Source organism: Leopardus geoffroyi, chromosome A2, assembly GCF_018350155.1.
Source record: "Leopardus geoffroyi isolate Oge1 chromosome A2, O.geoffroyi_Oge1_pat1.0, whole genome shotgun sequence".
Lineage (NCBI taxonomy): Eukaryota > Metazoa > Chordata > Mammalia > Carnivora > Felidae > Leopardus > Leopardus geoffroyi.
In genome coordinates, this window is record NC_059331.1 from 20,623,508 (window position 1) to 20,650,745 (window position 27,238).

The following is a 27,238-nucleotide window of genomic DNA, read 5'->3' on the forward strand; positions in this document are numbered from 1 at the left end:
CCAGGAAATACGTATATGTATATAAATTAACACATCTGTCTGTCTATATCTATTTCTTCAATTCTAATCCAACACCACAGGGCTCTTCCATTCTTCCTCAAATACATATTTAAAATATCTCTTTTCTCTAACAGTCAGAATCTTGGTTTCCATCAACCTTAATATATTTACTTATCACTAAATCCCATGTGAAAAGGGGCTTCAGAATTGCTACACCTGTACCATTATGAAAAACAAACCTAAGTCAAGCTCCAGATGTATTGAATCTTATTCATGACCACCCTCTAGACTGAGGGTCAATGGTCAAAGCAGCAGTTTGAGCACAGGTTCAAATGTTATTTGGATGAGCTATTTATTTCTCTTCAGTGTGGCTGTTATGCATTTGAAATACAGGGAGGTTCATTTGTTCCTGTTTATAGTTCACTTTCAGGGAGTTTCCCTCATCTTCATTGATTTGTTTTTTTCAATCCATAGAACATTAACAGAGTCCCCAAAAGTCCAATCTTTTGGACATAAGCATGCACTCCGAAAAGTGTCCTTCTCCAGCCTTTCACTCCATTCCCACCAACCTGCTGCAGTTTCTGATTTATCCTTCCTTCATTTCTTTGTGCAAATTAAACCAAAAAAAACCCCACATAAACTATGAAGTGTTCCATTTTCCCCCCATTTTTAATTGAGTAGGACTGTTTTGGTAGGAGGGGGCACTCTCCAACCCACCATCGTCTCTGTCCCTCCCCTAGCACCTTTCCCAGCCCACGTTTCTCATTTGCTATTCCCACTTGGCCCTTCTGAACCCTCCCCAGGCCCTGGTGGCTCAGGCACTGCCCCAGCCCTGCAGGCCCAGCTGGGCAGGGAGAAGACGAAGGAGAACGTGTTGGACTTCCCCTTACTCTCAACCAAGACCTCAAAAATCCAGCTTCACCTCCTAGAGGCAAATACCTATGTTTAAATTGTGGCCAAGCTCAGGAAGTGGTGCCTGTGTGGACAGAGCCCAGGAAGCAGGTGACCTGGGTTCCAGGTACAACTTAGCTGTGTGATTTGGGACACATTCCTTACCTCTCTGAGTGCCGGTTTTCTCATTTGAATAATGGAGAATTGGATCAGGCCCTTCAAATTCCAGCAGGAAATGAGTCAAATCTGGAGGTTCATGCCCTGGTGGCTACCATCTAGCTCTATACAACGCTGATCATGTGCCTGGGGTGGGTTCTAGGGGCACAGGCACGAGCAAGACACAGCCAAAACCCCTGCTCTCATGGACCTTACAGGCTAGTACAACAGGCTGTAAACAAGCACATGCATAGATATGAAATTCATCAAGTAGGGAAAGTGCCAGGAAGAAAAATAAGTCAGGGTAAAAGAATTAGTGATGGGAAGGTGGGGGGATGTTAGAAAAGATGGTCACTGAAGGCCTCTCTCAAGCAGAGCCCTGAATTAGGTGAAGGACTAACTCCTGGACAGATCTGAGGGAAGCATATTCTGATAGAGGAAATAGCACATGTGAAGATCCTGAGGTGGAAACCAGTTTGACATGTTGGAGGATCAGCAAGATGGTTGCTATGGCTGGAAGTGCGGTCATCAAGAAAGAGTGTGAGGTCAGAAAGGTGGGGAGAAGGCCAGCTGGGCACAGAGGAGCTGAGAGTCTATTCTGATGATGGGAAGCTCTGAGAGGGATAACAGCAGGATCGTGACATGATCTGATTTGTTTTTAGAGGGATCCACTTCAGCAGCTGTGTAGAGATGGACTGGAGGGTGTGTTAATCAAGATCCATCAGCAAAGCTGAAATCACCCTGGGATTCCAGACAAGGGGAATTTGATAAAGGAAAGAAACTGAACTACCAGAGGGGATGGTGAGGCAATCCAAAGATTAGCAGCAGCAAGAAGTTGCTACCACCCTTAGGCTGGAGGGATAATGGAAGGAAATGATATTCCACCATGGGAGGCCAGGGTCTCCCTTCAGGTGTGGAACGACAGAGGGGGCTGCGTGAAGGAGAGAGAGGCTGTCCTCCACAAAGGACAGTAGATTCAGAGCCCCAGGCTGAGAGCATGAGAGGGAAAATACCTCGGCTTCTTCCCTCCCTCCACCCTCCAGTCTTCTGCTGCTAACTTCCATTAGCTGAATACACCCAAATACCAGCTATAAAGAACCCTGAGAAGTACAGTTCCCTGGAAGGCGGAGCACTGGGGAAGACTGGGGAATGGATCTGAGGACAAATGACTGCATGAGGTGCAGAGGCAGAGGCCAGGAGATCAGTTGAGAGGATGCTGAAGTGGTTCGGGTGGGGGGTGGTGGTGGGAGAAATGGCTGGATTCACACATATTAATGGATTGGACATGGGGCCTGGGGGAAGGGAGGCATTAGTAAAACCTTCTGAGATGGGGAAGACTCTGAGAGGAGCACATTGAGGAGAGAGGTCAAGAGTGATGGTTCTGTTTTGGACATAGGAAGTTTAAGGCACCCAGTAGTCAAAGTACTGGGGGAGATGTTGGAGAGGCAGGGGAGAGAAAGGAGCTTCGGATATTAGTCAAACCACCAGGGCATAGAAGGGGGTTGGACAGGGGACTGGGTGACTTCACCTGGGGGCATATGCCCCATTAGAGTCACATGGCTTTCCCAGAGCCAACCACCTCCGGTGTGGGGGGATGCCATACACTGGCTGGGACTGGGTTTTGCACCTTAGGAAAACAGAGGGTGGGGATCTTGCTCTCCCAACCCCTAACCCTGAGAATTGGGGAGGGATGGTTTCCTAAAGGAAACTCAGGGTGCTCTTAGCAGAAGGGACTTGTTTGCTAACAGCAAAAACAAAACCAAAAAAAAAAAAAAAACAGCAGTCGAAATGGTAACTACACTTAGCGTGGTTTTGTAATGTACAGAATTGTCGAATGTACACCTGAATTAATATATGTCAACTATACTTCAATTAAAACAACAAAAAACCCCAAGAGTTTCCCCCAAAGCCTCCTCTTATTAATTCCACACACTATCATGAAGCACCTAGTCTGTGCCAAGTTAATCCTTGTGGAGAGCCTACTATGGGCCACATCCTACGATGTTTTTCCCTCACTTTTCCTAGCCTCCTCTCCGAGAGAACTAGCCCTCCTGTAGCCCTCCCCGCTGCAGCCCTTGTCTTACTGGTACCTCAGTTTCCCCTCAGGACAAAAGCTGAATAATCTGATTACCCCCACTGGTGGAGATGAGAAGGGAGAGCATGTGGAGGACCACTTCCTGCCCTGGGGAAAGGCAGAGCAGGGTCCCACAGACTCTGAAGCCCCCACTCTGATGTCTCAGTCTAGACTCCAGCCTGTGCCTGCTCTGGGCCCCCCTCCAGAGGCACCCCCAGCTCTTCCACAGCACAGTCTCCAGCCAGCAGCTGGCAGCTGCTAGGACCCAGGGGGCTGGTGCCAGGCCCTGCTCCTCCCTTGCCAGCTCTGTCTCTAAAGGGCAACATCAGAGTGTCAGCCAGTACCATCTCCAGCAGAGGCTGAGTTGCGGCGGTAAGGGGAGAGAGCAGAAGTCCCAGCCTTGCATCCCTCCATGGGGCCGCCCAAGCCCCTGAGAGGATGGCAGCCTGGGCGATGGAGCCAGCACCGGGGCATCCTGTGAGGTGAGGGGCCAGAGGAGCAAGGGACAGGTGATGGGAAGAGGGGAGGGAAGACGCTCCATTTCGCTCTCTGCAGCCCAGCACAGGGTGAAGCCTGAGCGCTCGAATGGCCAACACCACAGTGCTGAACACCTCAGAAGTCGCCGTCTCGGCAGGGTTGATCCTGGCGGCTGTCGTGGAGGCAGCAGCACTGCTGGGCAACGGCGCGCTGCTGGTCGTGGTGCTGCGCACCCCAGGACTGCGTGACACGCTCTACCTGGTGCACCTGTGCGTCGTGGACCTGCTGGCGGCCGCCTCCATCATGCCGCTGGGCCTACTGGCCGCGCCACCGCCCGGGCTGGGACGCGTGCGCCTGGGCCCCGCGCCGTGCCGCGCCGCGCGCTTCCTCTCGGCGGCGCTGCTCCCCGCCTGCACGCTCGGGGTGGCCGCGCTCGGTCTGGCGCGCTACCGCCTCATAGTGCACCCGCTGCGGCCGGGCGCGCGGCCTCCGCCGGGCCTGGTGCTCACGGCCGTGTGGGCCGCCGCGGGGCTGCTGGGCGCGCTCTCCTTGCTCGGGCCGCCGCCCGCGCCACCCCCGGCTCCACCGCGCTGCTCCGTCCTGGCCGGTGGCCTCGGGCCCTTCCGGCCGCTCTGGGCGCTGCTGGCCTTCGCGCTACCGGCCCTCCTGCTGCTCGGCGCCTACGGCGGCATCTTCCTCGTGGCCCGCCGTGCGGCCCTGCGGCCCCCGCGGCCCGCGCGCGGCTCCCGGCCGCGCTCCGACTCTCTGGATAGCCGCCTCTCCATCTTGCCACCCCTCCGGCCTCGCCTGCCTGGGGGCAAAGCAGCCCTGGCCCCAGCCCTGGCCGTGGGCCAGTTCGCAGCCTGCTGGCTGCCCTATGGCTGTGCGTGCCTGGCGCCCGCTGAGCAAGCCGCAGTGGCTGAGGCGCCCGTCACCTGGGTGGCCTACTCGGCCTTCGCGGTTCACCCCTTCCTGTATGGCCTGCTACAGCGCCCCGTACGCCGGGCACTGGGCCGCCTTGCCCGCCGGGCTCTGCCCCAGCCCCCGCGGACCTGTACTCTCCGGGCCTGGCACCTGCCGACATTTCTGCAGCACCTCCAGGGACCTTCATTGCGCCCTGCCCTAGGCCCTCCTGGGGCACCAGAACAAGCCCCAGATTTGCCAGAAGGGGAGAACCTGAGCACGACAGGGGCCACCTGAGAGGAGATCTGTCTCCCATACTGAGCTGGCACTGGAGAAAGATGGTGGTGTCAGAAGGAGGCCCATCCAAACTCCTGCACAGTTCCAGGCAGGTGCCCTGCCTGGATTTCTGGCTCTGGAACAGGAGAAAGAGGGCCTGCAGCCTGGTGAGGCCAAGAGGCTTCTGGGAGCTAGGAATCCTGGGTTCTGAGCCTGACTCTGCATAGCTTTGTATACAGACCTACCCTTTCCTAGGCCCGTTTTCCCATTTGTATCCTGGACCATCTCTAAGAGCTCCTCCAGTTTAGGTGGTTTGGACACTCACGGCTAGTCCCCAGGCCAAAGAAGGAGAGGAAGTGGGCAGGATCACAGAGAAGTGGGCTCTAAGGGTTTACAGCCAAAGGGATGGACGAAGCAGGGCAAGGTCTAGGTAACAGCCACAGCAGGAGGAACCAGTGGCGAGATACTCAGAAGGACTTCCCTGACATCTACACCAAGGAGAGGCTGGACCAAGCTACTGGAACTCCTCTACCAGCTTCTAAAGTGCCCAGAAAACAACTGGATCAGTGTGGTGCCAGAGGCAGGAGGCTGAACAACATGACCCCAAAGGGCCCGAAGCCCCAAAACTGGCATGTGGAAGGAGCCAAAGCCCAATGGGGACCGGTGGATTCACAGATGGGGTCCTCCGGGACCTTGTCAACACCCATTTTCTGGAGGTTTTGCCAACACCCACAATGTTTCACAGCTTCCTGGTCTCTGAGAATATTTATTCAAAAACAGGGATTGAAAAAACTGTACAGAGTGTCTGCTGCTGAGAACTCGGCCCCTGCCTCCACACCACTCCCCCAGCTGCCCAGCAGGGTCCCCTCTTTGGGTTGCCCTCTGCCAAGCCCAGCCAGTCCATTCCAGTCAAAAGGGTATCAGTGGAAGCAGCAGGAATCTGCAGGGAGGTGGGGAGAGAAGCATGGCCCCCAGCCACCCCCCAGCCCTCCTCCCTGATCCCCACAGAGGAGCAGGAGACTGGGAAGCCCTAAGGGATGGGGAGTGCATGAGTGACCCTTTGAAGTGAGGGCACTAAGGATGCTCCCTGCATCCAAGCATAGAGCTAGAGGGGGTGGAGCCCCCTACCCTGGAGCTGCTGCAGTTCCCCAGACCCTGGGCCAGAAACTGCTCCCGCTCTAAGAGGAGTTACTCCCACAAACCGGGGCCGGGTGGGGGGTGCATCCATGCGTCTGGGCATTAGTGGTGTTTGGGACCCCAGGGTGGAGTCTCCTTGGGCAGATAGGGTGCAGAGGCAGCCCCTACCGGTGGTCCTGCCTGCCCCTGCGCCTGTGCCTCAGCCGGCCTCAGTAGGGGGAGAATTTCTGCCGCTCAGCTTTCTTGCTCCCATTGGCTGCTGCCATCTTGGCAGTGTAGGCCGCCAAGCCCGGCGGCGGCCCTGGGGAGGCAGGTGGTAGAGCCAAGAAGGGCACAGGCTTGAGGCCGATGAAGTTGGAGAGGGAGATGGCATAGGGTGTACCCAGCAGGCCTGGGGGAGCTGTGGGCAGGGCCGTCAGGGGCGGCGAGAAGGGGGCAGGCAGGTCTGTGGGGGCCGAGCCGGGCGTCCCCCCAGAGGTAGACTTGGCCGTTTCTAGACTGGAGAGAGGGATATGGGGGGAGATGCAGGGGAAGGTGGGGGTGAGAGAGGGGCAATGAGGGCAAATATAGGGGAGATTAGATGAAAGATGGAGAGGAATCGAGAACAATGACATAGGAGAGAACAGGAGAGTGGGAAACGGGAAGAAAGAATAAGCAGGTAAGGTACGGGGTGAGAGGAGACGCAGGGAGGGCAAAGCCCAGTGGAAAAAGACAGGGATGGGAAAAGAAGACACAAGGAATAGACGTGGAGGGGAGGTGGGGCAACATGGAGTGGGAAAGGCAGGGTTGGGGAGGCAGAGGACACACCCAGACAGAGACAGAGAAGGGAGATCAGCTTTCCCGCCCCAAGTGTGCTTTTCACAGGCACATAAGCCCCGTGACCTGGGGCACCCCCTCCCCACACTCACCAGGCAGTGATGAGGTACTGGGCCAGGGCGATGGAGACAGGAGAACCAGTGATGGTCACGTGCCTCTCGCCAGCACCCTCTGCTTGGTTCCCGATCTTGATATGTGCCCCTGACATCTGCCGGATCTCACTGATCTTGCTGCCCTGGCGCCCGATCACGCAGCCAATCAGCTGGGGGGACAACAGAATTCAACCCGAGGCCAGGCCCAGACTCCTGGGCCCCTGCTGCCCACCCTCAAACTACCCGATCCCCTGCTCACATCGTTGGGAACCAAGAACTCCTGTGAGCTGGTCTGTGTGCCAGGATCCAGTCCTGGGAGGGAGGAGAAGAGGGATCAGATGTGATTCTGGGCCTTTCCTGCCTCCCCATGTACATCCCAAGGGGGCTGTCTGCCCCTTAGAGTGTGCCCTTGCCTCCTTCTGCAGGGCTGCTCACCTGGCACCATGCTGGGTGAGGCAAAGGGGACTGCGTGGCCCGAGAGCTGCTGAAGCTTGGTGACCTGTGCCAAAGAAGAAGGGTCAGAAGTCAGAGGAGGCCTGGTTTGGGAAGGACTCCCTTGGGCTATGGTTACTCACCTCAGCTGGGGTCACAGCCCCATACTGACCCTGGACAGAAAAGCCCTGTGGGAGACAAAGTGGGTGAAAGGGGGTTACTGTGACAAGTCAGACCAATTTGGCCAGTCACTCCTCCTCCCACCCAACCTCCAAGTCCTTCTTCCATCCCTCCCCCATCTCAAGTCCCTTCTCCAGTAATGCTTCTCACCCCTCTTACTGTTCCACCTCACCTGGTTGGCAGAGAGAAGGACGGTACCTAAGGAGAGGCTTGGATGATATGGGATAGTAGCTCCTTTGGGTGGGGACTAGAAGGCACAAATGGGGGAGGCTCTGTCAGGACCCTCCGGGCCCCCCTGTATCCCCCAAGGGCCTATGTTTTCAAGGCCCTTCCCATGACCCCCAGGATAAATGCATCCCGACACCCTGGAGCTCCCAGTCCATCCCTGCAGCCCTGCCCTGCCTCCACCCAGTGCCATATGCATAGGACTTGGTGGCCTGACAAGACGGACCAGGGCCCATCCCCGTCCCGTCTCCCTGCACCAGGGCAGCACCTCCAGGATAACAGCACAGATCTGGCGCACACACAGGATGATGGCATCAGGTACCCCGGACACAGTGACAGCACGCTCTGTAGAGTTGGGGAGCAGGTCTCCTGCCACCTGCACCTGGGCACCCGTGGTCTGCAAGCAGAGAACAGGGGCCACTTCTGGCTGCCCTCGTAATCCAGGCTAGGGCTGCCCAGGCTTAGAGCTCCCCAGGGGACAGGAAGCCATAAGCCCAGATCCACTCTCTGAAGTGGAGGGTAGGACTCCCCGAGGGTGGTATCCCCCTTCTCCTCACCTCTCGAATCTCCTTGATCTTGGTGCCAGCCTTCCCAATCAGTGAGCCACACTGGCTTGCAGGGATGACAAGGCGCAGGGTCACCGGAGGCCTGGAGACATTTCCACCATTTGCAGGAGCAGCACAAAGGTCCTGGGTAGGAAGACTGTGGTTTGGCTGTGCTTGCCCCACCCCCGGAGCACCTTCCTGCTGGGGTTTGAAGGAGGGAAGCCCTCCCCAAATCCCACCCTAATGAAAGAACCCTGCCCCGGGCTTAGCCTTTCTTGCCACCTACAGCCACTGCGTGGAGTCGGAGCCCTGTTCCCCTCCCCCAGGGAACCACCCCTGGCCTCCCACCCCAGCCACCCACGGACCTCATCCAGCTTGAAGGCGATCATGGAGACTGCATGGAAGACGGCTGCTGTGGACCCAGTGATGGTGGTGATGCGCTCGGGGCAGGAACCCTCAGAGATGGTGATCCGGGCACTGCTCTGCGGGTACAGAAAGGCCGGGCAGCAGGTCTCCTTCTCCACTTCCTTGCCAGGAACCTGTCTGCCTGCCCACTCACCAGGCCCCGGCCAAGGCTGGAAACAGCTACCTTCCAAGGGCACTCACTGGTCATCCCAAATAGTGGGGTTCAGGGAAAATGCAGCTAGGGATCTCCCCTCCCCTCCAAACCAGGTGCCCTGGGCAGGTCTCCCAAACTCCATCCTCACCTGCTCCCGGATTCGCTTTACAGTCTCTCCTTTCTGTAGGAGACAAAATACAGAATGGCTCTTAGCCTGACTGGTCACTGCCCCCACACCTGGCCTAAGGCCTCAGATTGAAGTCTACACAGAACAGAACTGGGCACCTACCTTCCCAATTATGCTGCCAACCTCCTGCAAATGAGACAAGAGTAGAGTCAGGGAGCACCAATGCCCCAGGCCCTGCCCCTCCGCCGGGACAGGAGCTCTAGCAGAGACAGAACGCAGGAGATCAAACTGCTGGCTGGCCATACCTCACCTTGCCCCCCATCCACTCACCTTTCCATGCATTAGCATCCGAAGTGTGAGGGTGATGCTGAGCTCTGGCTCCTCCTCCAGCCCCGCATCTGAACCGCTCATCCTGTCAGGCGGGGCTGGGGCCACAGCGGCCTGGGGGTGCGTCCACGGTGCCCAGCCGGCTCTGGTGGGTGCAGCAGAAGCGGGGTTAGAGAGGAGCCCAGGTCTCTTTTGGGTTTCCTGCCCTTACATGAAGATATCAGAGCCAAACTAACTAAATTCCTACAGAAGAGAGACAGTTTCGAATGTCACACTGACCGGTGTCCTTGTATACAACTACTTGCTAGGTAACCCTGGACAGTTCATTTAACCCATCTGAGCCTCCGCTTCCTCATCTGTAAGAGGAGACTACCAAGTCCTACCATCAGAGAGTTATGAGAATTAAAATGAGCTAAGTACATATGCGGTAGGCAGCCAGTCTCCATGGGTATCCTTCCCTTTCCCACATATATTAGAAAAATTAACCAGGAGGCCTATGGGAGTCCAGAGAGGGAGAGCCTCCTCTCTGACCTTTTGGAAAAGGGGACCCCTGTGGATTGGGCCTTGAAAGTTTGGTTAAGGTTGAAGTTATTTCAAATGAGAAGCACTTGCATCCAGGAGCCAGAGCTCCCCACCCCCCGCCGCTGCCCCAGGACTATAACATGGAGTTGCTGCTGGAGCTGAGGCTGGAGAGCCCATCAGGAGCCACAGGAAGGCCTTGAAAGGAGGGTGGAAGTAAAGATAGCAAGGTTCTAGGAGGGTCCATTTGCCCCAGCCTTCCCACTGCCCGGCAGAGGCTTGTGGGGATTGGGGCACAAGGGCTGGGAATACCACCTCCACTGGTCACTAAAGCAGAGCCTCCCTGCAGACAGCAGGGTTCTTTCAGCACATGGGGCAAGGGGGTGGTGTCAGGAGACCAGCAGTCTGCATAATGGTTTTCCAAGCCATCTCTTGTGTGCTGCAGAGGTAAGAAGTGGCCACATTCCCAGCCAGGAATACTTTCTACTGCACCAGAAACAAGTCACTGGGCTCCCAGTCTCAATTTCCTCACCTATAAAATGGAGAGAATGCTTCCCCCCTGGAACTGGGTGATGGGTAAGAAAGGGATTTGGGGGCTGGGAAATGTCAAGGCCGTTAACTGTTAACTGACAGAGGAAGGAGGAGCCAGAGATTAGCTTCTGGGATTAGCCCAGCCGCCAGCCCTCCCAGCCCTCCCTACCCGACCCCTTTTCATGCCCCGACTTAATCCTGAACCTTAATCCTGCTTGGAAATCCCTCTCCTCCAGCCGGCTGTCTCCTACCAAGGCTCAGCCTTGATGGGGAGCTAACTGGGGGACCAGAACCCAAGGCAGAAAATGGAGTGGGACCAATTGGTGCCAAAGCTGAGCCAAGACCAAGCCCTAACTCTGCAAATTCCTTCTGCCCAGGAGGGTGTGGGAACCAAGGATGAGTGTGCCTGCCTAGAGCACTCTAGAGATCTCTGGGCACCTTCTTCCTCAGCCCCCTGCCCTATTCTGACAAGAGGGTCAAGGGCGTGGAGCATTGTCCAATCCCCTCGTTGGAACCCCCGTGCTAGCCAGAGCTTGGGCGTGGAGTAGGAAAGGGGTGCCCCCAGCCTGGCTTTCTCAGGAAGCCCAAGCAAGCCACTCTATGGCATGAGGCCTGTTCCTTCCCTGTACCATTGGGTGACAATGCTGTCCCCCCAAGCACTCAGTAACTTGTCTGCCCAGCACAGGCTCCTCCCTCCCCTTGAGTCCTGTCCATAGGCTCTCTAGAGGTCAGAAGTCAACAGTGGATACAGGGACTCTGTTCTGTGAGCATCCTGGCCAGCCTCATGCTGGCTGCCCTTGCTAATGTTCCCCCAGCTGCATGCACTTCCTCCAGCAAAGCACTTGTAATGACGTGCTTAGTTTGTGCCTCCCTGGACAGCCAAGCTTGGGAGCCCCTTAGAGCAGGGGCCAAGGCTGCCACCTTCTCCTTGTGTCCCCAGAGCTCAGACCAGAGCCAAGCTGGAGAAGGTGTTCAGAACATAATGGTGAGCTGAACAGATGAATTCACCAGACAGAAGGCAACCTGATGCCAACAGAGGGTCTATAACCTGCCCAAGGTCACAGAGAGGTGGCGGAAAGCACAGTCCTGCCTGCTAGTGTGGGGCTCTGTCACAGGCCCCGTCCGCCTCTCCTTTCTGGCTGTCCCGTCTGGATTTGTCAGTCCTCTTCCTGGAGCAGGGCTCTTGAAAGGTGAGGAGCAGACTTAGTAGTCTGTGAGACCCCTGCCTGGCTAGTACATGTGGGTCATGTCTGGAAAGGACTGACAACTTGTCCAAAGCTACGGTCTTAGGCTCCAGAATTTTCAGACACTCAGGGACTCCTTTGGAGTGGCAATCAGTGGGAGACTTCACACTGTCCCCATACCATTGCCACATTACCTCTTGGGGTCATAAGGCTTGAGGAAAAAAGGGCAAAGGGCCTAGAACGTGGCCAGAACTAGAGTTCCTGCCCTGCAAACGGTACCTGGGTCTGTAGTAGAGCCCACTGCCTCAAGTTCCATGGGTGACCTTGGCCAGGCCTTCACCTGACATGGACCTCAGTTTACCCACCTGTGCTATGCGTGTATGTATGGGGCTGGGGGTTGCTGGTGCTGGTATCTCTGTGTCCTTCCTGTTCTGAGGGACCCTCAAGATCTTTCCTGTTTTTAGGAGAGAACAAAAGTTCCTGACACAGGTTTCCCAAATTAGTCTCCTAGGGGCCCTAAGAGCAAACAATCCTATTAGGCGTGCTGGCTCCCCTTCTGCCCTCACCAGGGTTCTAGGGAGTTATTTGCTGGTGGGCCCTGGGTCCCTGCTGGGCCACCCACATGGCAGCCACACGTCATGCCATACTGACCTCCAGCTCACCTCTGGGGGTGCCCAGCCCCCTCTGGTCAGCAGGGCTCCTTGGCAGAACATACCAAGCTCAGACCAGGCCTCTGACCTCGGGTGTTCCCTTCTGCTCCCCAGGCCCCCTCCCCAGATCGAGTGCCCACTCCTTCTGTCCCTGGCTTCCTGCCACCCAGGCTGGAGGGGGCGGGGGGGGGGGGTGACAGCTGTGTAAGCGATGGCGGCTGCCCCTTCCTGCCCCTCCCCCCCAGCTGTCTCTCTCTCATGACAGCTGCCCAATCAAAGGGCCGGGGGCTTAGCCAGCTCCCCCCCACATGCAGGGATCAAGTGTCCACCCTGGCTTTGTTCTGGAGCAAGAACAATCCGGGGGAGGGGAGGGCTCCTGGGGCCAGGCAACTAAAGTGGACGGGACCGCCCCTTGGGGGATTCCCTTGGCTCTGCTAGCCAGTGTCTGGACCAACCAACCAGGGCCTACAGACCCACCTGGGCTAGAGAGAAAGTGTGTGTGGGGGGGGGCAGTCTCCAAGTTCATCCCCCACCTCACATCCCCTGACATCCCCCTCAGCACCACCAGGCTCCAACCTAGCAGCCTCCTACTCCTAATCCAAAAGCAGCCATGCTGGCCACACCCAGTGATGCTGGGGAATGGCTCGGGACATCAGGCAAAGCAGGGCGTGGCGGGAGGTGGACACTAGGCTTGGGGAGATCAGCACTGAGGGAGGGATCCTAACTCCCTTGCCTATCCTCTTCACTGGGTATGCTCCCCCTTCTTGATTACCCAGGCCTCCACAAGAAATGTTCCAGTATCCTCCGACCCATGTGCCCAGCCTCTCAGCCTTACAGCTTCCCAGGATGACCATTCATAGCACTTCTTGGGAGAGTCAGGGGAGGAGAGGCCTGCAGGGGAGCAGCCTGGGGGGTCCATGAGCTCCACCCTCTGGTTTCCTGACCCAAAGCTATCCTGTAGAATCTGTGCTAGGTAGCGAAGGGGAGCTCTGACAAGTTGTCTGGTGTCAGAAATGCTATAGCCTCCTTAAGGCATCATTAGGCAACTCCTCAAGAGTCCTCACAGCCGAGGGAAACTGAGGCAGGCCCAGACTGGGCTCCAGGAGGAAGGACACAGCTTCATGGTACAGCCCCACCCCCTGATACCCTTTGCCTCACCCAAATTGAGAAAGGTCTCTAGCTTTTATTTTCCATGCTGGAGACTCGGTCATTCTGCTGCTCAACAGCCATCGATGGCTCCCCAGTGCCCAAGGAATAAAGCCTGATCACCATAGACAAGCACTCAAGGCCCTTTGTGATCTGGTCCCTGCCAACTTCTCTTCTCTCATCTCTATCCCTTCTCCCCTACACACCAGGCTGCAAAACACGCCTAGCACCTCCAGGCCTCTGGGCCTTTGCCCAGGCTGAACCCAGCTTGAAATGCCCATCCTCCTCACTCTCTGTCAAAATCCTTCTCAAATGCCACCTCCTCTGTGAAGCCTTCCCCAACCTTCCAAGTCAGATATAATCACTCAGGCCTCTGTGCCCCCTAAAGATATGCCTCAACTCAAAGGAGCCCCAACTGGGCATTTTCAAGCCTATCTTTCTACTACCCAGGAAAGTAAGAGTTCCTCCAGGAGATCAGGAGCCAGGACGTGTGCAGGGAGAAGGGCCTGGCGGCATTAGGGACCAGAGATGGGGCTGAGGGTCCCAGAGAAGCAGTAAGGTTGGGGTGAGAAGATCAGAGCATGGGGGGGACCAGCCACATAGGAGGCCCAGGATCTGGCTGGACAGAATCCTCTCTCCATTCCTCAGCAGAGCCCCTGCTCCTGCTGTTTCTTTGGATCTAGGTGCTTCCAGGGCATGTCAGTGGGGTGGGGAATTTGTGCTGTGCTTTGAGACTTCCAGGGGCCCAGAATGGGTTCCCCATGTGGAAGGGAGGCTGGAAGAAGAGCTGGGGAGTGGCGCAGGTTTCACAAAATCAGAACCTGAGGCCCAAAGAGGAACGCATTTGTTTACAAGGCTACATGAAAGGCAACTGGCAGAGCTGGGAGAACCAGGGGTCCACCTGTGCAGCTCAGAGCTCTTTCCTCAAGAGGTCAATGCCACTGGGCGATGGTGATGGAGGCTAGAGGGGGGGTAGGTGGCAGGGATGGGAGTAGGGAGGGTGGACAGAGCCCGTCTGGGGACACAGGGCGGGGCAAAGCCAGCCTCCCTGTGGCCTGGGCCTGCCAGGGTGTGTGGGCCGCCTGCTCCCAGCCCCCCACCCTGAGCATGCAGGAAGAACAATCCCCTTGTGTTTGGGCAGTCTGAGCCTGCATGCTGATGAAGGCTGGGGGGTGGGGGCTGGGATGGGGGTGCTTTGGAGATTGAGGGGGTTCCAGGGCCCAGAGCGACTAGGGGACCTTCAGATGGGAAAAGGATAGGATCCCAGGTGCTGGCCCTGAAGCAGTGAGGGTAACCTCAGGAAAGAGTGAAGACTGGAGCTAAGGTTTAAGCTCCTGGAGAGTCCCTGGGGTCTAAGAGCTCTTTGTAGGAGAAGGAGGGCCCCTAGGGATACATGCCCTGTTGGTCCAGCATAAAGGTAAACATTGTGGGCTTGGTGGGGACCAAGAGCCCACATTCTGGAAGGAGGGCATGCAACTGGCTGTAGGTGCATCCCCTTGAAGACCACTCCCCATGGTGCTGGAGCCGGGCGGAGCACTGGGTGCCACAGGTCTCAAGATGGCGGGCCTGGGACAGGGGAGTGAGGAGGTGGGCACCTCCCTCTCCTGGCCAGGCAGGCATGAGAACCAGGCTGAAGTGAGTAGCCAGAGACACCCCCTGTCCTCCAGGACTCCAGCTAGAAGCTAGGTCAGAGCTGAGGGGCTGAAGAGCCACAGGGCATGAAGGACCACTCTGAGCCCCCAACTGTCATCTCCACACACCCCTGGATGGAGATCTGTCTGCCGCCCCCCCCCCCCAAACCAAGGACTGCGGAGAATGGGAAGGGGTGTGTGTCCAGCCAGGAACTGCAGGGGAATGGCAGATGGGGATAGAGATGGAGCAGAACCAGAACCCAAGGCAGGAGATCGAGAGAAGAGCAGGTCCAAAGAACAGAAACAGCAGGTGGGATGTGGGCCTCGAATCTGGGGTCTCAGGTCCAGGAAGGCCCTCCCTTGGTGCTGGGGGCTCCTCTGGCAGAGCAGCGCCCCCCACCTGTGCAGGCCTGGGCCCGAGTGGGACAGGGAAGCATGTCTCCCAGTCTCCCAAATCTGGACCCCGGCCTGTAGACTCCAGCGCGGGCTCCCCACCCCCCGGCCGAACCCCCAAACTTCGCGGCCCGCGGTGCCCCGCCCGGCCCGCGCCCTACCTCGCTGGGGCTGTCCTGCGGCGGCGGCGGCGGCGGCGGCGCGGCGGCTGGGCCGCTCAGTCCCACATTGTCCCCGGGAGAGGCGGCCGCTCACAACTGCGAGTGACATCAGCTGCGAACAATGAGGGGTTTGACAGGCGCGGAGCCCGGCCGGCCCGGAGCCCGGCTCCGCGCCCCCCCCCCCACCCCCCGGCCCGCCCGGCCCGGCCCCTCCCCGCCCCCTCCCCGGATCCGATTACAGCGCGGCGGGCCCGCCCCAGCCGCCCCAGTGCCGCAGCCGCCCGCCCCGCCCCGCGCGCCGCGGTGCGCCCCGAGCGGTGGCCGTTTCCGGGAGGGCTGGTGCGACCCTCCCCCGGGAGGTCGTCCGCGCGCCGAGAGCGGGGGACCTGGCTGGGTAGGGGTGGAGGGGGTGCCCGGCCGCGAGCGACCGCCCAGTGGTCCCGCGGTGCCTGGCCCCGAGCCCCTGCGCTCTCTGCCCGCCAGGGCCGCCCGCCCGGCGCCTGCGCCGAGCCCACCGCTCCCAAATCTCGGCCTCGGGCCGGCCGCCAGGCCCCACGCTGCCTCGCTCGGGCTCGGATCCCTCGGAGCCCGGATTTCAACCCTCCGCCCGACCCGATTCCCAGCTCTGCTCGCTTCTGCGCCTTCCATCCCCGCAACCCCGCGCGGGGCTCTCGCCCACCAAGACCCGCGCCCCTCAACCACCCACAGCTTCCGCGAGGCCCGGCCCTTGTCCACCCGGGACAAGTTACCGGACCAGCTGGAGGAGGGGCCTGAGAGCGGTGTGATCCCGTGCAGCCCGCCCCGCCATTCTCCCAAAGCTACCCCCAGAATTCCTTCTGGGGACTAGGGTCGCAAGGGCCGCGACGCAGTAGAGTACTCTGCTAGGGAATGGGAGGAGTTGGACGGTCCCCCAAGCCCTCTCCTTCCCCCATCGCACCCCCTGGGGAGCAGATCTACCTCCCCTTCTCCTTCGTAATCGGCTCAGCCTGGTCCCACTGACCTCCACCTCCCCCCGCAGCTGAGTCTCTTGGCACCTGGGTGTGTGTGGGTGGGGAGGGGAATCCAATCTCCCTTCCCCTCCATCTGGCCGGGTGGACAAAGGGCAGGGGGACCATCTGGTCCCGCCAGGGTGGGGGAGGGGCCCACAGTGGCTGTCCCCAGGGACGGGGGAGGGGCGGCGCTCTGGAGACAGCGAAAGCCTGCGGGGTCTAATTGCATCACTTTATTTCACCGACCTCCACTCTCCACTCTCCGTCTCCCCAACCCCCAAACCTCAGAGCAGGAAACAAGCTTGGCTGAGCAGATGCAGGCCTAATAACCTGGGGAGGTGTGGAGCACCCAGAAAGAGAGGAGGGGAGGGCAGGGAGATCTGAGGGTCGAAAAGATGTCACCTTTTGGGGGGCAGTTCTGGTCGGGGGGCCTGCTGCAACCTGTGGGTGAATGAAGTTCAGGGCTGGCTACCCCTAAGCTTGGCAGAGGGCCTCCTGCTAGGGCTGGCCTATTGGGTCCCCACCTTCCTGGACAGTGGGTGCTGCATGGTTGGGAGGGGGCATGTGTGGAGGCACAAGAATGCATGTGTGTTGAGTGCATGCAGGGCAAAGCTGCAGGTGACAATGTGCATGTCAGCCCAGAGTTGCCTGTACCTATGCAGTTGCTCCCAGGTGAAGGGTCATATTTGGGAATATAGATGGCTCTAAATGTGTAAGCATGCATGTGGTCATGGATGTCTCTGGATGTATGTGTGGTCTAAGGCAGGGGTAGGGGATGTGAATGCCCCATAGGACAGCCAAAGAGAGAAGCTGGAGGCAGGATGGGGAGGCTGAACAGGGCAGAAAAAGGGGTGCAAGCAAACAGGAAAGCCTATAGGAGAAGCCCATCTAATGGATTACCCTCCACCAGATTATGTCTCTTGATTCCTGGGGCTTTTCTTCTTGATTTCACCTCCAAAGTCTGTCACTGCAAGAGAAAGAGGAAGAGGAAAAGATAGACCCCAAAGACAAGAAACCAGATAGAGACACACCTGTTGCATGTACACGATGCACAGGGACCCATGGCAGGAGGAAGGAGACAGAGCCCAAGGCAGACCAGCAGCCACCCCCATCAGCAGGGCTGGGTTTCATGCTAGCCCCTGCAGGAAATCCAGCAGCCCTGTGTGCCACTCCCCAGGTTTGTCAAGGTAACAGGGGTGCCCTGCCCCCTCCATGACCAACACACGGTGGTTGGGCAGATGCTTCAGGTGCTCAAAGCTGGTCAGACCCATGGGGTCCTGGTCTCCATATACAATAAGTGTTGAGGTCTAGAGAAAGGAAAGGGAGACAGAGTAAACAGGGACCTGACACACCGGCCCCAGCCTCCTAGAAGTCAGCTCTAGCCCCACAATCACTTCAGTCTCTCCCTGGGGTCACCCCAAATAAGGGGGAGAGACAAGCTGGCCCAGTGGGTGGTAGAAGCCCCAGCTCCAGGCGGATAGAGGCATGGATGTTGTCTGCCCCAGCATACAGATTAACACAGGCCAAGGCACAGTAATCTGCTAAGTAAACCAAAAGGGTGGAGTTTGGTCATTTAGCTCCTCCCAGAAGACACCCCTTGGTTACCCTGCCCCCAGGTGAGGAAAGGCCCCAGGATGGACCCTTCCTTGCTCGTGGCAGGGGCATCTCAGCCTCCCACACAGGGGTACCTTCACACTGGCATAGTCGGCAGCATTGATTTTGTCAGTGCAGATAGGGGCCACTGGCACGTAGCCCCGGAGCTGGGAGCCAGGGGCGGTCAGGAAGGGCAGGGAGTACATGCCACTCAACGACGGGCTGATCACAACTGGGGGACCCAGGTCCAAGGCATCTACCACAGCTGCCAGGAAGCTGCTGGGGACCAGCTCTCCAATAGGGGCAGGGGCTGCTGCTTCCTTGGAGCGCCCCAGACCTGCAGGGATTCAGGTGTGAGAAAGACAAAGGCGTGAATCGGGAAGTGGAAGAGACAGTCCCTTCCTCCAGGAAGTCCTCCTAGGTGGATCTTTCTGTGCCAGGTTCCTGCAGCACACAGCGTACCCAAGCTTATTCCTACAGCAGCCTAGATCTACCATTATCTGTGGCAAGCATGAGGCATTTCCCTCGATGTCTGTGCCCATCTCTCCCGGCAGTAGAGTGGTCCTGGAAAGGATCAGGCTCTGAAGTCCAACCCAGCTGGGTCCAAGTCTCAGTCTTCCACTTACTATCTATGTGACCTTGGGAAAGCCTCCTCAACCCTCTCTCGGCTGCTCAGTTTCCCCATGTGTTAAAGGAGATAACAAAAGTATCTGTCACTTCAGATTGTTGGGAAAATTAAGTGAGTTAACTGGTTAAGAGACACCCATCCCAGGGCTGGCAGAACGGACAGTGACTGAGGAGCTGGCTCTGCACATGGACCTCCCCTCCAATTAGTCGTACCTTTCCCAAAAAGATTAGCTCAAGACCTTCACCTGGAAGATCAGCCCAACCCACTGTCTGAACCAATTCCATCTGGGCCTAGAGGCCCACACTTGGGCACTGAAAACTTGGCAGCCATGCCTGTGAGGGGAACAGGTCAGCTATGCTGCCCCTTCACATGGCACCATGTCTAGGTTATGACTGCCAGTCTGAGGCTGTCCCTGCCTACTCCAGAACCCAGTTTAGGGCTTTGTACATGGCTTAGCCACCCTCCAGGGTCTGCCCCACCCCCAAATGTGTCAGAAGATTCAGTCTTACTAGGCAGGACTTCCAACAGACCCTATGGTTATGGCTCCATCAAAAGATTTTACTTCCAATTGGCTGAGCACCGATTACTGGGTGTCAGGTACTGGCCACTATTCACATAATCTTAGTCCATTCTCACTAGAGCCAACCCTCAAAATGAATGTATCTCCCATTACAGATGAGGAAACAGAGGCTCAGAGATACTGAGACACTGCCCCAGGACAACACAGTTAGAAGGATCTGGACAGTGTCCAGACCACATCCGGATGGAGACTAGAGACAGTGGAAGGCCCCACAGTGTGCACCGTGCCCTGTGGAGCTTGGGGCCCAGCCTGGCCAGGTCCTCCCAAGTCCCCCAGCCCCCAGTGAGGCCCCCACAACCCCTGTCCAGGAGCCCGCCCCAGAAATACCTGGCAGGTCGATGGCCACAGCCCGGTAGCCAGCCTGAGCCAGACTGTGCAGCGTGCCCAGGTTCTGCCAGGTCTCAGAGGAGAAGCGGATACCATGCAACAGCAGAACTGAGAAGCAGGCAGCCTGTCCACCGCCTGGCCGAGCCTCTCGGAAGAAGAGGCTCTGGCCCTGCACCTGGATGGTGCCCTCGTGCTGCTCCACACCCGCCATACTGGCTGCTGCACTGGTGAAGCACCTATGGGTTCAAGGCCAGACTGATGAGCCACAAAACACCCTGCCCAGGCTACCACAGAGAGAGAAGGGGTCCCTCAAGAAGCAGCAAAAAGGCCTCCAGGAAGCTACCAGAACTCTAGGAACATGCTTTGGGGGGGAGGAAGACATAGTGTTTTTATGCCTCTCCCACTCAGTTGTGTGGCCCTGGGCCTCAATTTCCTCTTCTGAAATAAGGAACAATAAAGCCTACCTCAAGAATTAATGAGTTAAGAAAAAAAAAAAGAATTGACAGATGAGGGTGCCTGCCCTTAGAATGCAATACATGGGGCTCCCATTACGATTATTGTCCTCACTGTTATTATACTTTTCTACAAATAGGGATAATACAATAGTGTTCGGCTCATAGGTAGTTGATGAGATTAAATGAGCTCAGGCAGGTAAAACGCTGGACATCGTTCCTAACACATAGGGAGCATAGTAAGTGCTCAATCAACAGTAAGGTGCTGTTTTGCTTATAGACCTCTTCCTCTTCAAGGCACTGTTACAGGCTGTAGGTTGGCACCACAGGCCAGAGGGGGTCGGGGATGGAGTTAAAAACCCATTTTCCGGAGGCGGAAGCTGGAGCAGAGCCGGGAAAGGCATTGGAGTTCCGGCCTGCAAGGGATGCGGAGTGCCCAGCGCGCTTCCCGCTGGGGGCCAACGCTCTGACGCCGTGGTCAGGGGGCACGGTCAACGGCGCTGCAGCGGCTCTCTCTGTCCCCTCCGCGGACCTCGGTTCTGGCTCGCAGGGCCCGGTAAGGCGCACGCGGAAGGGTGGGGGCAGACCCGAGGAGGGAACCTGGGGAGCCGAGAAGGGGAAGGGGAAGAACTTGGGGTAGTAGGGGTGGGCCCTCACTGGATAGCGGAAGAGAGGGTCGGGGGTGCAGGGCCGGTACCTGAGGAGCTGCGTAGGCTCGCGCAGACAAGAAGCAGGCGAGTGCTGGCTGCGACTGAGGCCCGGGGCAGGGAAACCGGGAATTGGCCTGGCCGAGGGCGGGGACCAGGCCGTGCTACGGGGCGCCCTCTTGTGGCCACAAGACGTCGCAGGCCTGTCGGTGCCGTTAGACCTATCTTTCTTGTCGCAGCGGCCTCAGTTTCCCAGAGCCCCTCGGCCCCTTGTGTTCCAAGTACCCGGCTAGGTGCGGCTCCCAGCAACCTGCCCCAGATGCACATGGTGCGGCTTGAGGTTCATGGAGTCTCATCCCTGCTGCTCCTCCCCGCCTTGTCCCCAACCCACTCATCCCTGGGGCCTTGACTGCCCGGGCCCAGAGTTGTGCGCCTGACATGCAGTGAAACCCGACAGCTTTGAGTGCGAGGTACTGACAAAGTCCAGCCAGGTGGCGTTGGTCGTTTACCTATCGTCGCTGAGCCTCCTGGCCTGTAGAATGGGTGTGATGTTGCATTTTTAGCAGGGTGTCGATAACAGAGTGAGTCCTGCATGCTCAGCGCAGCTTCCCCGTGCCAGGCCTGGCCGCCAAGCCTGGGACCTGTCCTGAGCCCAGGGCAGACCACACGTTGGTCACACATTGCCCACCAGGATGGGTGCTATAAAGAGCCGTGAAGGAGCGAGAAGCAGCCCTGGGCTGTGACCAAGTGCGTGCGCATGTGTATCCGTAGGGGTTGGGGAAGCAGTTGGGCTGAGACCTGGAGCTACCAAGTAACAATAATATCTGACATTTACAAGGCAAGGGACTCCTCGCCAGACACTGAGCTAAGGCCTGACCGGTCCTTTGTGGTCCTTAAGACAACCCTTATCCTTAACCCCGTTGTGCAGACCAGGGACTGACCCACGATAGAGATGGTCTGGTGGAAGAAGCCGGTGGCTCTCCCCTGGCCCTCGGGATGGAAGCAATCCGGAAAATCTGGACGGGGGACGAGGCCTGTGTGCTTTCAGGCGCCACCTGGACTCCCCCCCATCTGGGTTGGGAGGCGGGGGTGGGGGAGGAGGCGGAGGTGGGGGGGAAGTGCTGCGACTGCGGACTGCGCAAGCGCGCCTCCTTGGCCACGCTTTCCGCCGACCAGTGCCCGCAGCAGCCTGCGGAGCCGCCGAGGCAGCGCAATGGTTGCGGCGCTGTTTGGCTGCTGGTTCCGCGTGGGCGGGGCCCGCTCTGGGGTGTCCGGCCCGGTCATCCCGGTCGGTCGGGTGAGTGTCCCCGGGGAGTGAAGCCAGCAGGGTGCCCGGGGCGGGCCATCCTGGCTCCGCCCCTTGCCCCCAGAGTCCTGGGGCAGAGTCCTGCGGGAGTGGCAGGCGCTGGGGCAGTGAGTGTGTGTGTTGGTGTGTTGTGTGTGCACGCACGCGCTTGTGTGCGTGTGTTCTTAGGGGTCTGAATGTACGTGTGTGTCGATGTGTGTGTCTGTTTCTACATGCATACATAGCGGAGGGTTGGGGATCCGTCTGTCCGCTTGTGTTTGTGTATGTCAACTGTGTGCATTTCTGCCTACATGTGATTTTGAGGGTGTGTATCTCCCTGTGAGTGTATTTCTGAGGGTATGTCTGTCTGTTAAGTGCATGTGTGTTTCTTGTATGCATGTGTAGTTTTAGGATTGTGTGAATGACTGTGCTGGAAATGTGAGGGTCTGCATGGTTTTGAAAGCGTGTGTCTGTATGTCCACCTGCCTTCCTGATGGCTGACTGTATGCCTGATTTTGAGGGTATGTATTTCAAGGGATCAATTGTCCACAGGCCAGGCATGTCTGCCTGTACGTGCGGGGAATAGCTTGTGCAAAAGAAAAGCATGTGGGAGCAGGACTCGATGTTTGTGCGCACATGTGTACACCTGTGTGTCATTGTTGACACGTATGTCAAGGACCTAACTTGAGTAAAGCTTCCCCGTCCCCACACACCGTATCTGTAGTTGCCTGCAGCCAGTTGCTTGCTAGCTGTCCACTATCATGGTCTAGTGCACTAGCTGCCTGGATTGCCAAGGCAACAGCCAAAGTCCTGACTCTCCCTACCCCCAAAGGGTAAGGTGCTGGGCGCCTGCAGAGAAAGGTACAGCACAGATTCTCCCACTGGTGGGAACATAGGCTAATGCCAAGTGGGAGGTTGCTCTTGGTGGTCAGAAGGAAGAGAGGAGCGCCCTCTTCCTCTCCTCAGCTCCTGGCTCTCCATCAGCACCAGAGGGGCTGCCCCTGCCCACCCACCACGGGACTGGGAGCCTGGAGGTGGGGGCTTGGGAAATATCCCCAAAGCTCCCAGGAGAGGAGGGTGGGGCTCAAGATGGGTTTCCAGCTCCTAGCGAGGGCCAGCACCCAGTTGGCACTCAATAAAGATGTGTTCGCTGCAATCGGAATAAGGCAGGTGTACTCATCCTAGGCCCAAGAAATGATGACAGGACATCCCTGGATCAGGTCCACTGTCTTATTGACATATCACAGGAAATTTGAAAGGGCTGATGCAAGGTTATCCTTTCCCCCCATTTTACTGACAAACTGAAGACACACAGCCAGGAAGTGGCAAACAGAGTCTTGAAGCCAGGGCTAACTGTTCTGTCTGGGTCCTGGGTCCTGGAGTCTGTGCTCTGGATAGTCAGAGGACTCAGACTGAGGTCCTGAAGCTGGGGTCGGGGAAGCATTCATCTCTCCAACCTCCATGCCGCCTTTTCCATTTCTAGGTGTACCATGCTCCTCCCTTGCCCCATACCCCTTATGCCTCAGCATTTCCCCCATCCCAGATATTCTCCAGGAGCCCTCCTCCCACTTAATATCAGCTGAGGTAGAGTGTTAAATATTCCCATCAACTGTAAAAAAACACATTCTGATTTAAGCACTATTCTATGCAATGTGATTAAAAAGGAAAAAAAAGGACCATTTCAAACATGCTGTCAGTGGGATGTAGCTTTACACATAGTCCTTCACTTTTGATGACTCTCACTACTCTGTCCACCAGCAAGGCTCCAGTTCATCCCTCACCTCTCAGCCCCATGGTTTCTTCCTTGGCAAACGGAGTGTGGCTTGGTGGTTAGCAGCCCAGCCCCGGATTCAAATCCCAGCTCCCCTACTTGCTACTCTGCATTTTGGGCAAGAGAATTTACCTCTCTGGGCCTGTTTCCTCATCTGCAAGAGAACCATAATCATATCTGCTCCCCAGTGTTCGTTCTTGTGTGGATTCATGAGCCCTTGCATGCGAAGGGCCAAACACAGGATCTGGCTGTCATCAGCACCCGATGAATGGAAGTGGTTTCAGCTGGCACAGTGGTGATGGTCACTGAGCATGCTGTGTATCGGGAGACATCTCAGATGCCCCTTCTCACACTGCAGGGTATCTGAGCCCTTGCGCCAGCATGGGGAGGAGTTGAGTATGAACGTCAGATCCCTGCCCAGAGCAGGAGAAAGGGCAAGGGCTGAGCTCTTCCTCTGCTGGGGGCTTCTGGGCGGGGTTTGGGGATGGGGTCCCGGGGGCCTGGTGGAGGCGCAGCGCCAGCCTCTTCTTCCTCTCCTCTCCTCCAGACTGTGGTACAGACCTCCATGAGCCGGTCCCAGGTAGCCCTGCTGGGCCTGGGCCTGCTGCTCATGCTGCTACTGTACGTGGGGCTGCCAGGCCCCCCTGAGCAGACCTCCTGGCTCTGGGGAGGCCCCAATGTCACAATCCTGGCTGGTCTCACCCCTGGCAACTCCCCCATCTTTTACCGCGAGGTGCTCCCACTCCACCGGGCACGCAGGTGGGTGCTGACCCCAGGGTACAGTGGAAGGACTAGGTCCAAGGGGAGTCCCTGTGTGGGACCCCAGCTCAACTCAGGGTGCTCAGGGCCTGGGAGGGCAGTGGGAGAAGCCTAAAAGAAAGAATGGCGGGCCACTCTCAGACCCCCAGGACACACACTCCCCTGTGTGCCCACAGGGTGGAGGTGGTGCTGCTCCATGGAAAGGCCTTTAACTCCCACACGTGGGAGCAGCTGGGCACACTGCAGCTGCTGGCGCAGAGGGGCTACCGGGCTGTGGCCCTTGACCTCCCAGGTGAGAGCCACCACTCCGGGGTCTAGGGAAGCGACAGCATCCAGCAGGTACAAGGGGGCAGTTTCCCAGAGTGGGGAGTCGGAGGGGTAGAAAAGCCTTACGGTATGGCTTGGGTGGGGGGGGGGGTTGGCATTTGGATCCCAGTGTCTGGACAAACGGTGGCAGGTCGCAAGACAAGATGGCCATACTAAAGGGCCTGTGTTTTTATTCTCTACCTTGAAAACTAGAATGTGGATTGTTGCATGTCACAGAGCAAATAGAAACATGACTCACTTTACAAGCCATTGCATGGAGAGACCTCTCTGTATTTTTATGACAAACTAGGTAGCTTTTTGGTTTTTTTAGTTATGCAAATGGTTTATGCTATTATTCTTGTCTTTAAAAAATCCAACAAGAGTGATGCCCTCAGAGACCCATGCCACATTTCTCTCCCAGCAGTTTGGGGGTTCCTGACTCCCTTTGGGCGTTTCCATATATAGAAAAATGTGGTGCTGCAGGATTGTGTGGTGAGGTTAGGAACGTGGCTGGTGTCCCGTCTGCTTAGCAAATCTATCCGCAGTTTGGTTTTCTCCTCCTGTACCATGTCTCATGGGGCATGCCAGTCATCTGTATGTGTACTATGTGCCATTGGAGGCATGGACACATTTTATCTGCCCATTCCTCTACTGGTGGATATGTAGGTTGATTTAGAGTTTTCAGTGTAAATTGAAATGCTTGAGAAATGAAGCTGAAGCAACTTTGGGCATGTCTCTGAGCACAAAGGCAATAATTTCTGTAGGGTAGCTACCAAGGACATTGATGGGTCAAAAGATACACATTTAAAAAATTTTTGACAAATACTACCTTACCCTCCAAAAATGCTATATGGATTTATCCTCCCATCTGTCATTTATGAATGTGCCCATTTCTCCTCATCTTTCCCAACACTGCGTATTATCAATCTTCTTGGTTTTGCCAATGTAATGAATTAAAAATGCTTTTCTAGCAGACCTATCACATTATAAAAAGTAGCTTCTGGGAAGTTTGGGCTAGCATTGCCATGTGCCACTGCTCTTTCCCCCACTGTGGTGGGCAGGAAGTCCTGAGTTCCTTTCCAGCCTCCCTCAGCTGGTGCCTCCTGCTGTTCCCAGGTTTTGGGAACTCAGCACCTTCCAAGGAGGCAAGCACAGAAGCAGGGCGGGCAGAGCTGCTGGAGCGAGTGCTTCGAGACCTGGAGGTGCGGAATGCCGTGTTGGTGAGCCCCTCTCTGAGTGGCCGTTATGCCCTGCCCTTTTTGATCCAAGGCCACCACCAGCTGCGTGGATTCGTGCCCATCGCACCCGCCTCCACCCAGAACTACACCCAGGAACAATTCTGGGCCGTGAAGGTACTAGGAGGAGGGTTTCCAAAAGTCCTGGCTTGCTATCCCTGGCTTGAGTCATGGCAGGAAAGGACTCAGGTCTCACTTGGAGGACACACGGCCTCATCTGGATAGAAAGAGATGGGGTGTTTGGGAAAGATTTCCTAAGGAGGTGGCTAGAGGGTCAGTTCCCATCAGGCTCCAGGATCACAAGCCCTTGCCTTGCCCTGCAGACCCCGACTCTCATCCTGTATGGGGAGCTGGACCGCATCCTGGCTCGGGAGTCACTGCGGCAGCTCCGTCACCTGCCCAACCACTCCGTGGTGAAGCTGCGTGATGCAGGCCACGCCTGCTACCTCCACAAGCCTCAAGACTTCCACCTTGTCCTCCTTGCCTTCCTTGACCACCTGCCTTGAGGTCACCCACCAGCCAGGCCCGAGGCCTGGCCTGAGCTTGGAGAGTCTGGACCAGCACCTCACCAGGGAGGCAGCCCCTGGGATTGGAGGGTGGAGGTCAGAGGGCCAGACCCAGTTAGGACCTCTCATTTCATCTCACAGGCACAATAAAAAAGAGCATTTTTGTCATGCCTGGGGAGTGACAGGTCCTGTTTCCTGGTATTACAGCAGGTGGGGTGGGAGTGGGAGGCAAGTCTGGAACTGCTTTGGGGCTGGGAGCTGGAGGGAGGTTTCAGCAGCCTGGGAAGACTAAGAACATGGGCTACTTCCTAGCTGGCTGCCCTTACCACTCTGTGACTCAATTTCCTCATCTGTAAAATGGGCATGATGTTAATACCTAACTCAAAATTTGGTTTTAGGATTGAATCAGTCTGGGTAAGTGAGGTACTTGGCCACACGGAGCTGGAGGGGGTCAGGGCGAGGGGGTATTACTACTGCTGCGTGCCCACTGGGATTGGTGGGAATTCCAGGATCTGGCAGTTGAACTGAGTGAGTCAGGAATGCAGGACCTATGGCCTAAGGGAGCAGGATGTGTAGGGCTGGAGGTGGGAAATGTAGTTTAACAATTAACATAGCATTGGTGGTGAACTACCAAGACTGCTTGCTCCTGGGTATGTAAGCAGACCTGACTTAAACCCTGGGAGCGTTGGTATGGACCCCTACCCTACCCTCCTGGCCTGCCTCCTCTG

General features: G+C 57.1%; 4 protein-coding genes across 10 annotated transcripts; 2 read left to right on the top strand and 2 right to left on the bottom strand.

Annotated features, from left to right (window-relative positions):
* The first annotated feature begins 3,487 nt into the window (after positions 1 to 3,487).
* On the top strand, positions 3,488 to 4,974 carry GPR62 (G protein-coupled receptor 62). The gene is made up of 2 exons (XM_045493017.1): positions 3,488 to 3,603; positions 3,677 to 4,974. Exon 2 carries the CDS (start codon positions 3,707 to 3,709, stop codon positions 4,796 to 4,798), a length of 1,092 nt encoding a protein of 363 aa, XP_045348973.1. The 5' UTR covers positions 3,488 to 3,603; positions 3,677 to 3,706; the 3' UTR covers positions 4,799 to 4,974.
* A 549-nt stretch (positions 4,975 to 5,523) lies between these two features.
* Positions 5,524 to 16,330, bottom strand: PCBP4 (poly(rC) binding protein 4). Of its 4 annotated transcripts, none has more exons than XM_045493015.1 (14): positions 16,182 to 16,330; positions 15,433 to 15,544; positions 9,221 to 9,362; positions 9,053 to 9,076; positions 8,912 to 8,944; positions 8,570 to 8,686; positions 8,217 to 8,348; positions 7,928 to 8,056; positions 7,607 to 7,681; positions 7,398 to 7,442; positions 7,258 to 7,321; positions 7,082 to 7,134; positions 6,823 to 6,992; positions 5,524 to 6,412 (listed from the first exon to the last, which is right to left on the bottom strand). In XM_045493015.1, exons 3-14 carry the CDS (start codon positions 9,299 to 9,301, stop codon positions 6,124 to 6,126), a joined length of 1,212 nt encoding a protein of 403 aa, XP_045348971.1. In that variant the 5' UTR covers positions 9,302 to 9,362; positions 15,433 to 15,544; positions 16,182 to 16,330; the 3' UTR covers positions 5,524 to 6,123. The 4 variants fall into 4 exon arrangements, with proteins under 4 accessions (XP_045348971.1, XP_045348970.1, XP_045348969.1 ...); XM_045493014.1 differs by lacking the exon at positions 16,182 to 16,330 and adding an exon at positions 11,817 to 11,905 and having other exon boundaries at positions 15,433 to 15,614; XM_045493013.1 differs by lacking the exon at positions 16,182 to 16,330 and having other exon boundaries at positions 15,433 to 15,618.
* Positions 16,331 to 16,639: 309 nt separating this feature from the next.
* On the bottom strand, positions 16,640 to 20,816 carry ABHD14B (abhydrolase domain containing 14B). The gene is made up of 4 exons (XM_045493023.1): positions 20,699 to 20,816; positions 19,550 to 19,785; positions 18,110 to 18,351; positions 16,640 to 17,728 (listed from the first exon to the last, which is right to left on the bottom strand). The coding sequence occupies exons 2-4, from the start codon at positions 19,758 to 19,760 to the stop codon at positions 17,549 to 17,551; spliced, it is 633 nt and encodes a 210-aa protein (XP_045348979.1). The 5' UTR covers positions 19,761 to 19,785; positions 20,699 to 20,816; the 3' UTR covers positions 16,640 to 17,548.
* ABHD14A (abhydrolase domain containing 14A) lies at positions 20,219 to 26,680 on the top strand. Of its 4 annotated transcripts, none has more exons than XM_045493020.1 (5): positions 20,219 to 20,557; positions 24,252 to 24,463; positions 24,640 to 24,755; positions 26,039 to 26,121; positions 26,328 to 26,680. In XM_045493020.1, the coding sequence occupies exons 1-5, from the start codon at positions 20,348 to 20,350 to the stop codon at positions 26,508 to 26,510; spliced, it is 804 nt and encodes a 267-aa protein (XP_045348976.1). In that variant the 5' UTR covers positions 20,219 to 20,347; the 3' UTR covers positions 26,511 to 26,680. The 4 variants fall into 4 exon arrangements, with proteins under 4 accessions (XP_045348976.1, XP_045348974.1, XP_045348977.1 ...); XM_045493018.1 differs by having other exon boundaries at positions 20,226 to 20,557; positions 25,886 to 26,121; XM_045493019.1 differs by lacking the exon at positions 20,219 to 20,557 and adding an exon at positions 21,799 to 21,945 and having other exon boundaries at positions 25,886 to 26,121.
* The last annotated feature ends 558 nt before the right edge of the window (positions 26,681 to 27,238 follow it).

Bases quoted from the DNA above. Each gene is read 5' to 3' on its own strand.
- ABHD14B (XM_045493023.1), bottom strand. From the start codon at position 19,760: ATGGCGGGTGTGGAGCAGCACGAGGGCACCATCCAGGTGCAGGGCCAG. The intron at 18,352-19,549 runs GTATTTCTGGGG...GAATCCCTGCAG, and splicing joins TGTGGCCATCGACCTGCCAG to GTCTGGGGCGCTCCAAGGAA. The intron at 17,729-18,109 runs GTACCCCTGTGT...TCCTTTCTCTAG, and splicing joins CCGACTATGCCAGTGTGAAG to ACCTCAACACTTATTGTATA.
- GPR62 (XM_045493017.1), top strand. From the start codon at position 3,707: ATGGCCAACACCACAGTGCTGAACACCTCAGAAGTCGCCGTCTCGGCA.
- PCBP4 (XM_045493015.1), bottom strand. From the start codon at position 9,301: ATGAGCGGTTCAGATGCGGGGCTGGAGGAGGAGCCAGAGCTCAGCATC. The intron at 8,349-8,569 runs GTCCGTGGGTGG...CTTCCTACCCAG, and splicing joins TCGCCTTCAAGCTGGATGAG to GACCTTTGTGCTGCTCCTGC. The intron at 6,993-7,081 runs GTGAGCAGGGGA...TTGTCCCCCCAG, and splicing joins AGTTCTTGGTTCCCAACGAT to CTGATTGGCTGCGTGATCGG.
- ABHD14A (XM_045493018.1), top strand. From the start codon at position 20,348: ATGGAGTTAAAAACCCATTTTCCGGAGGCGGAAGCTGGAGCAGAGCCG. The intron at 20,558-24,251 runs GTAAGGCGCACG...CCTCTCCTCCAG, and splicing joins GTTCTGGCTCGCAGGGCCCG to ACTGTGGTACAGACCTCCAT. The intron at 24,756-25,885 runs GTGAGAGCCACC...TGCTGTTCCCAG, and splicing joins TGTGGCCCTTGACCTCCCAG to GTTTTGGGAACTCAGCACCT.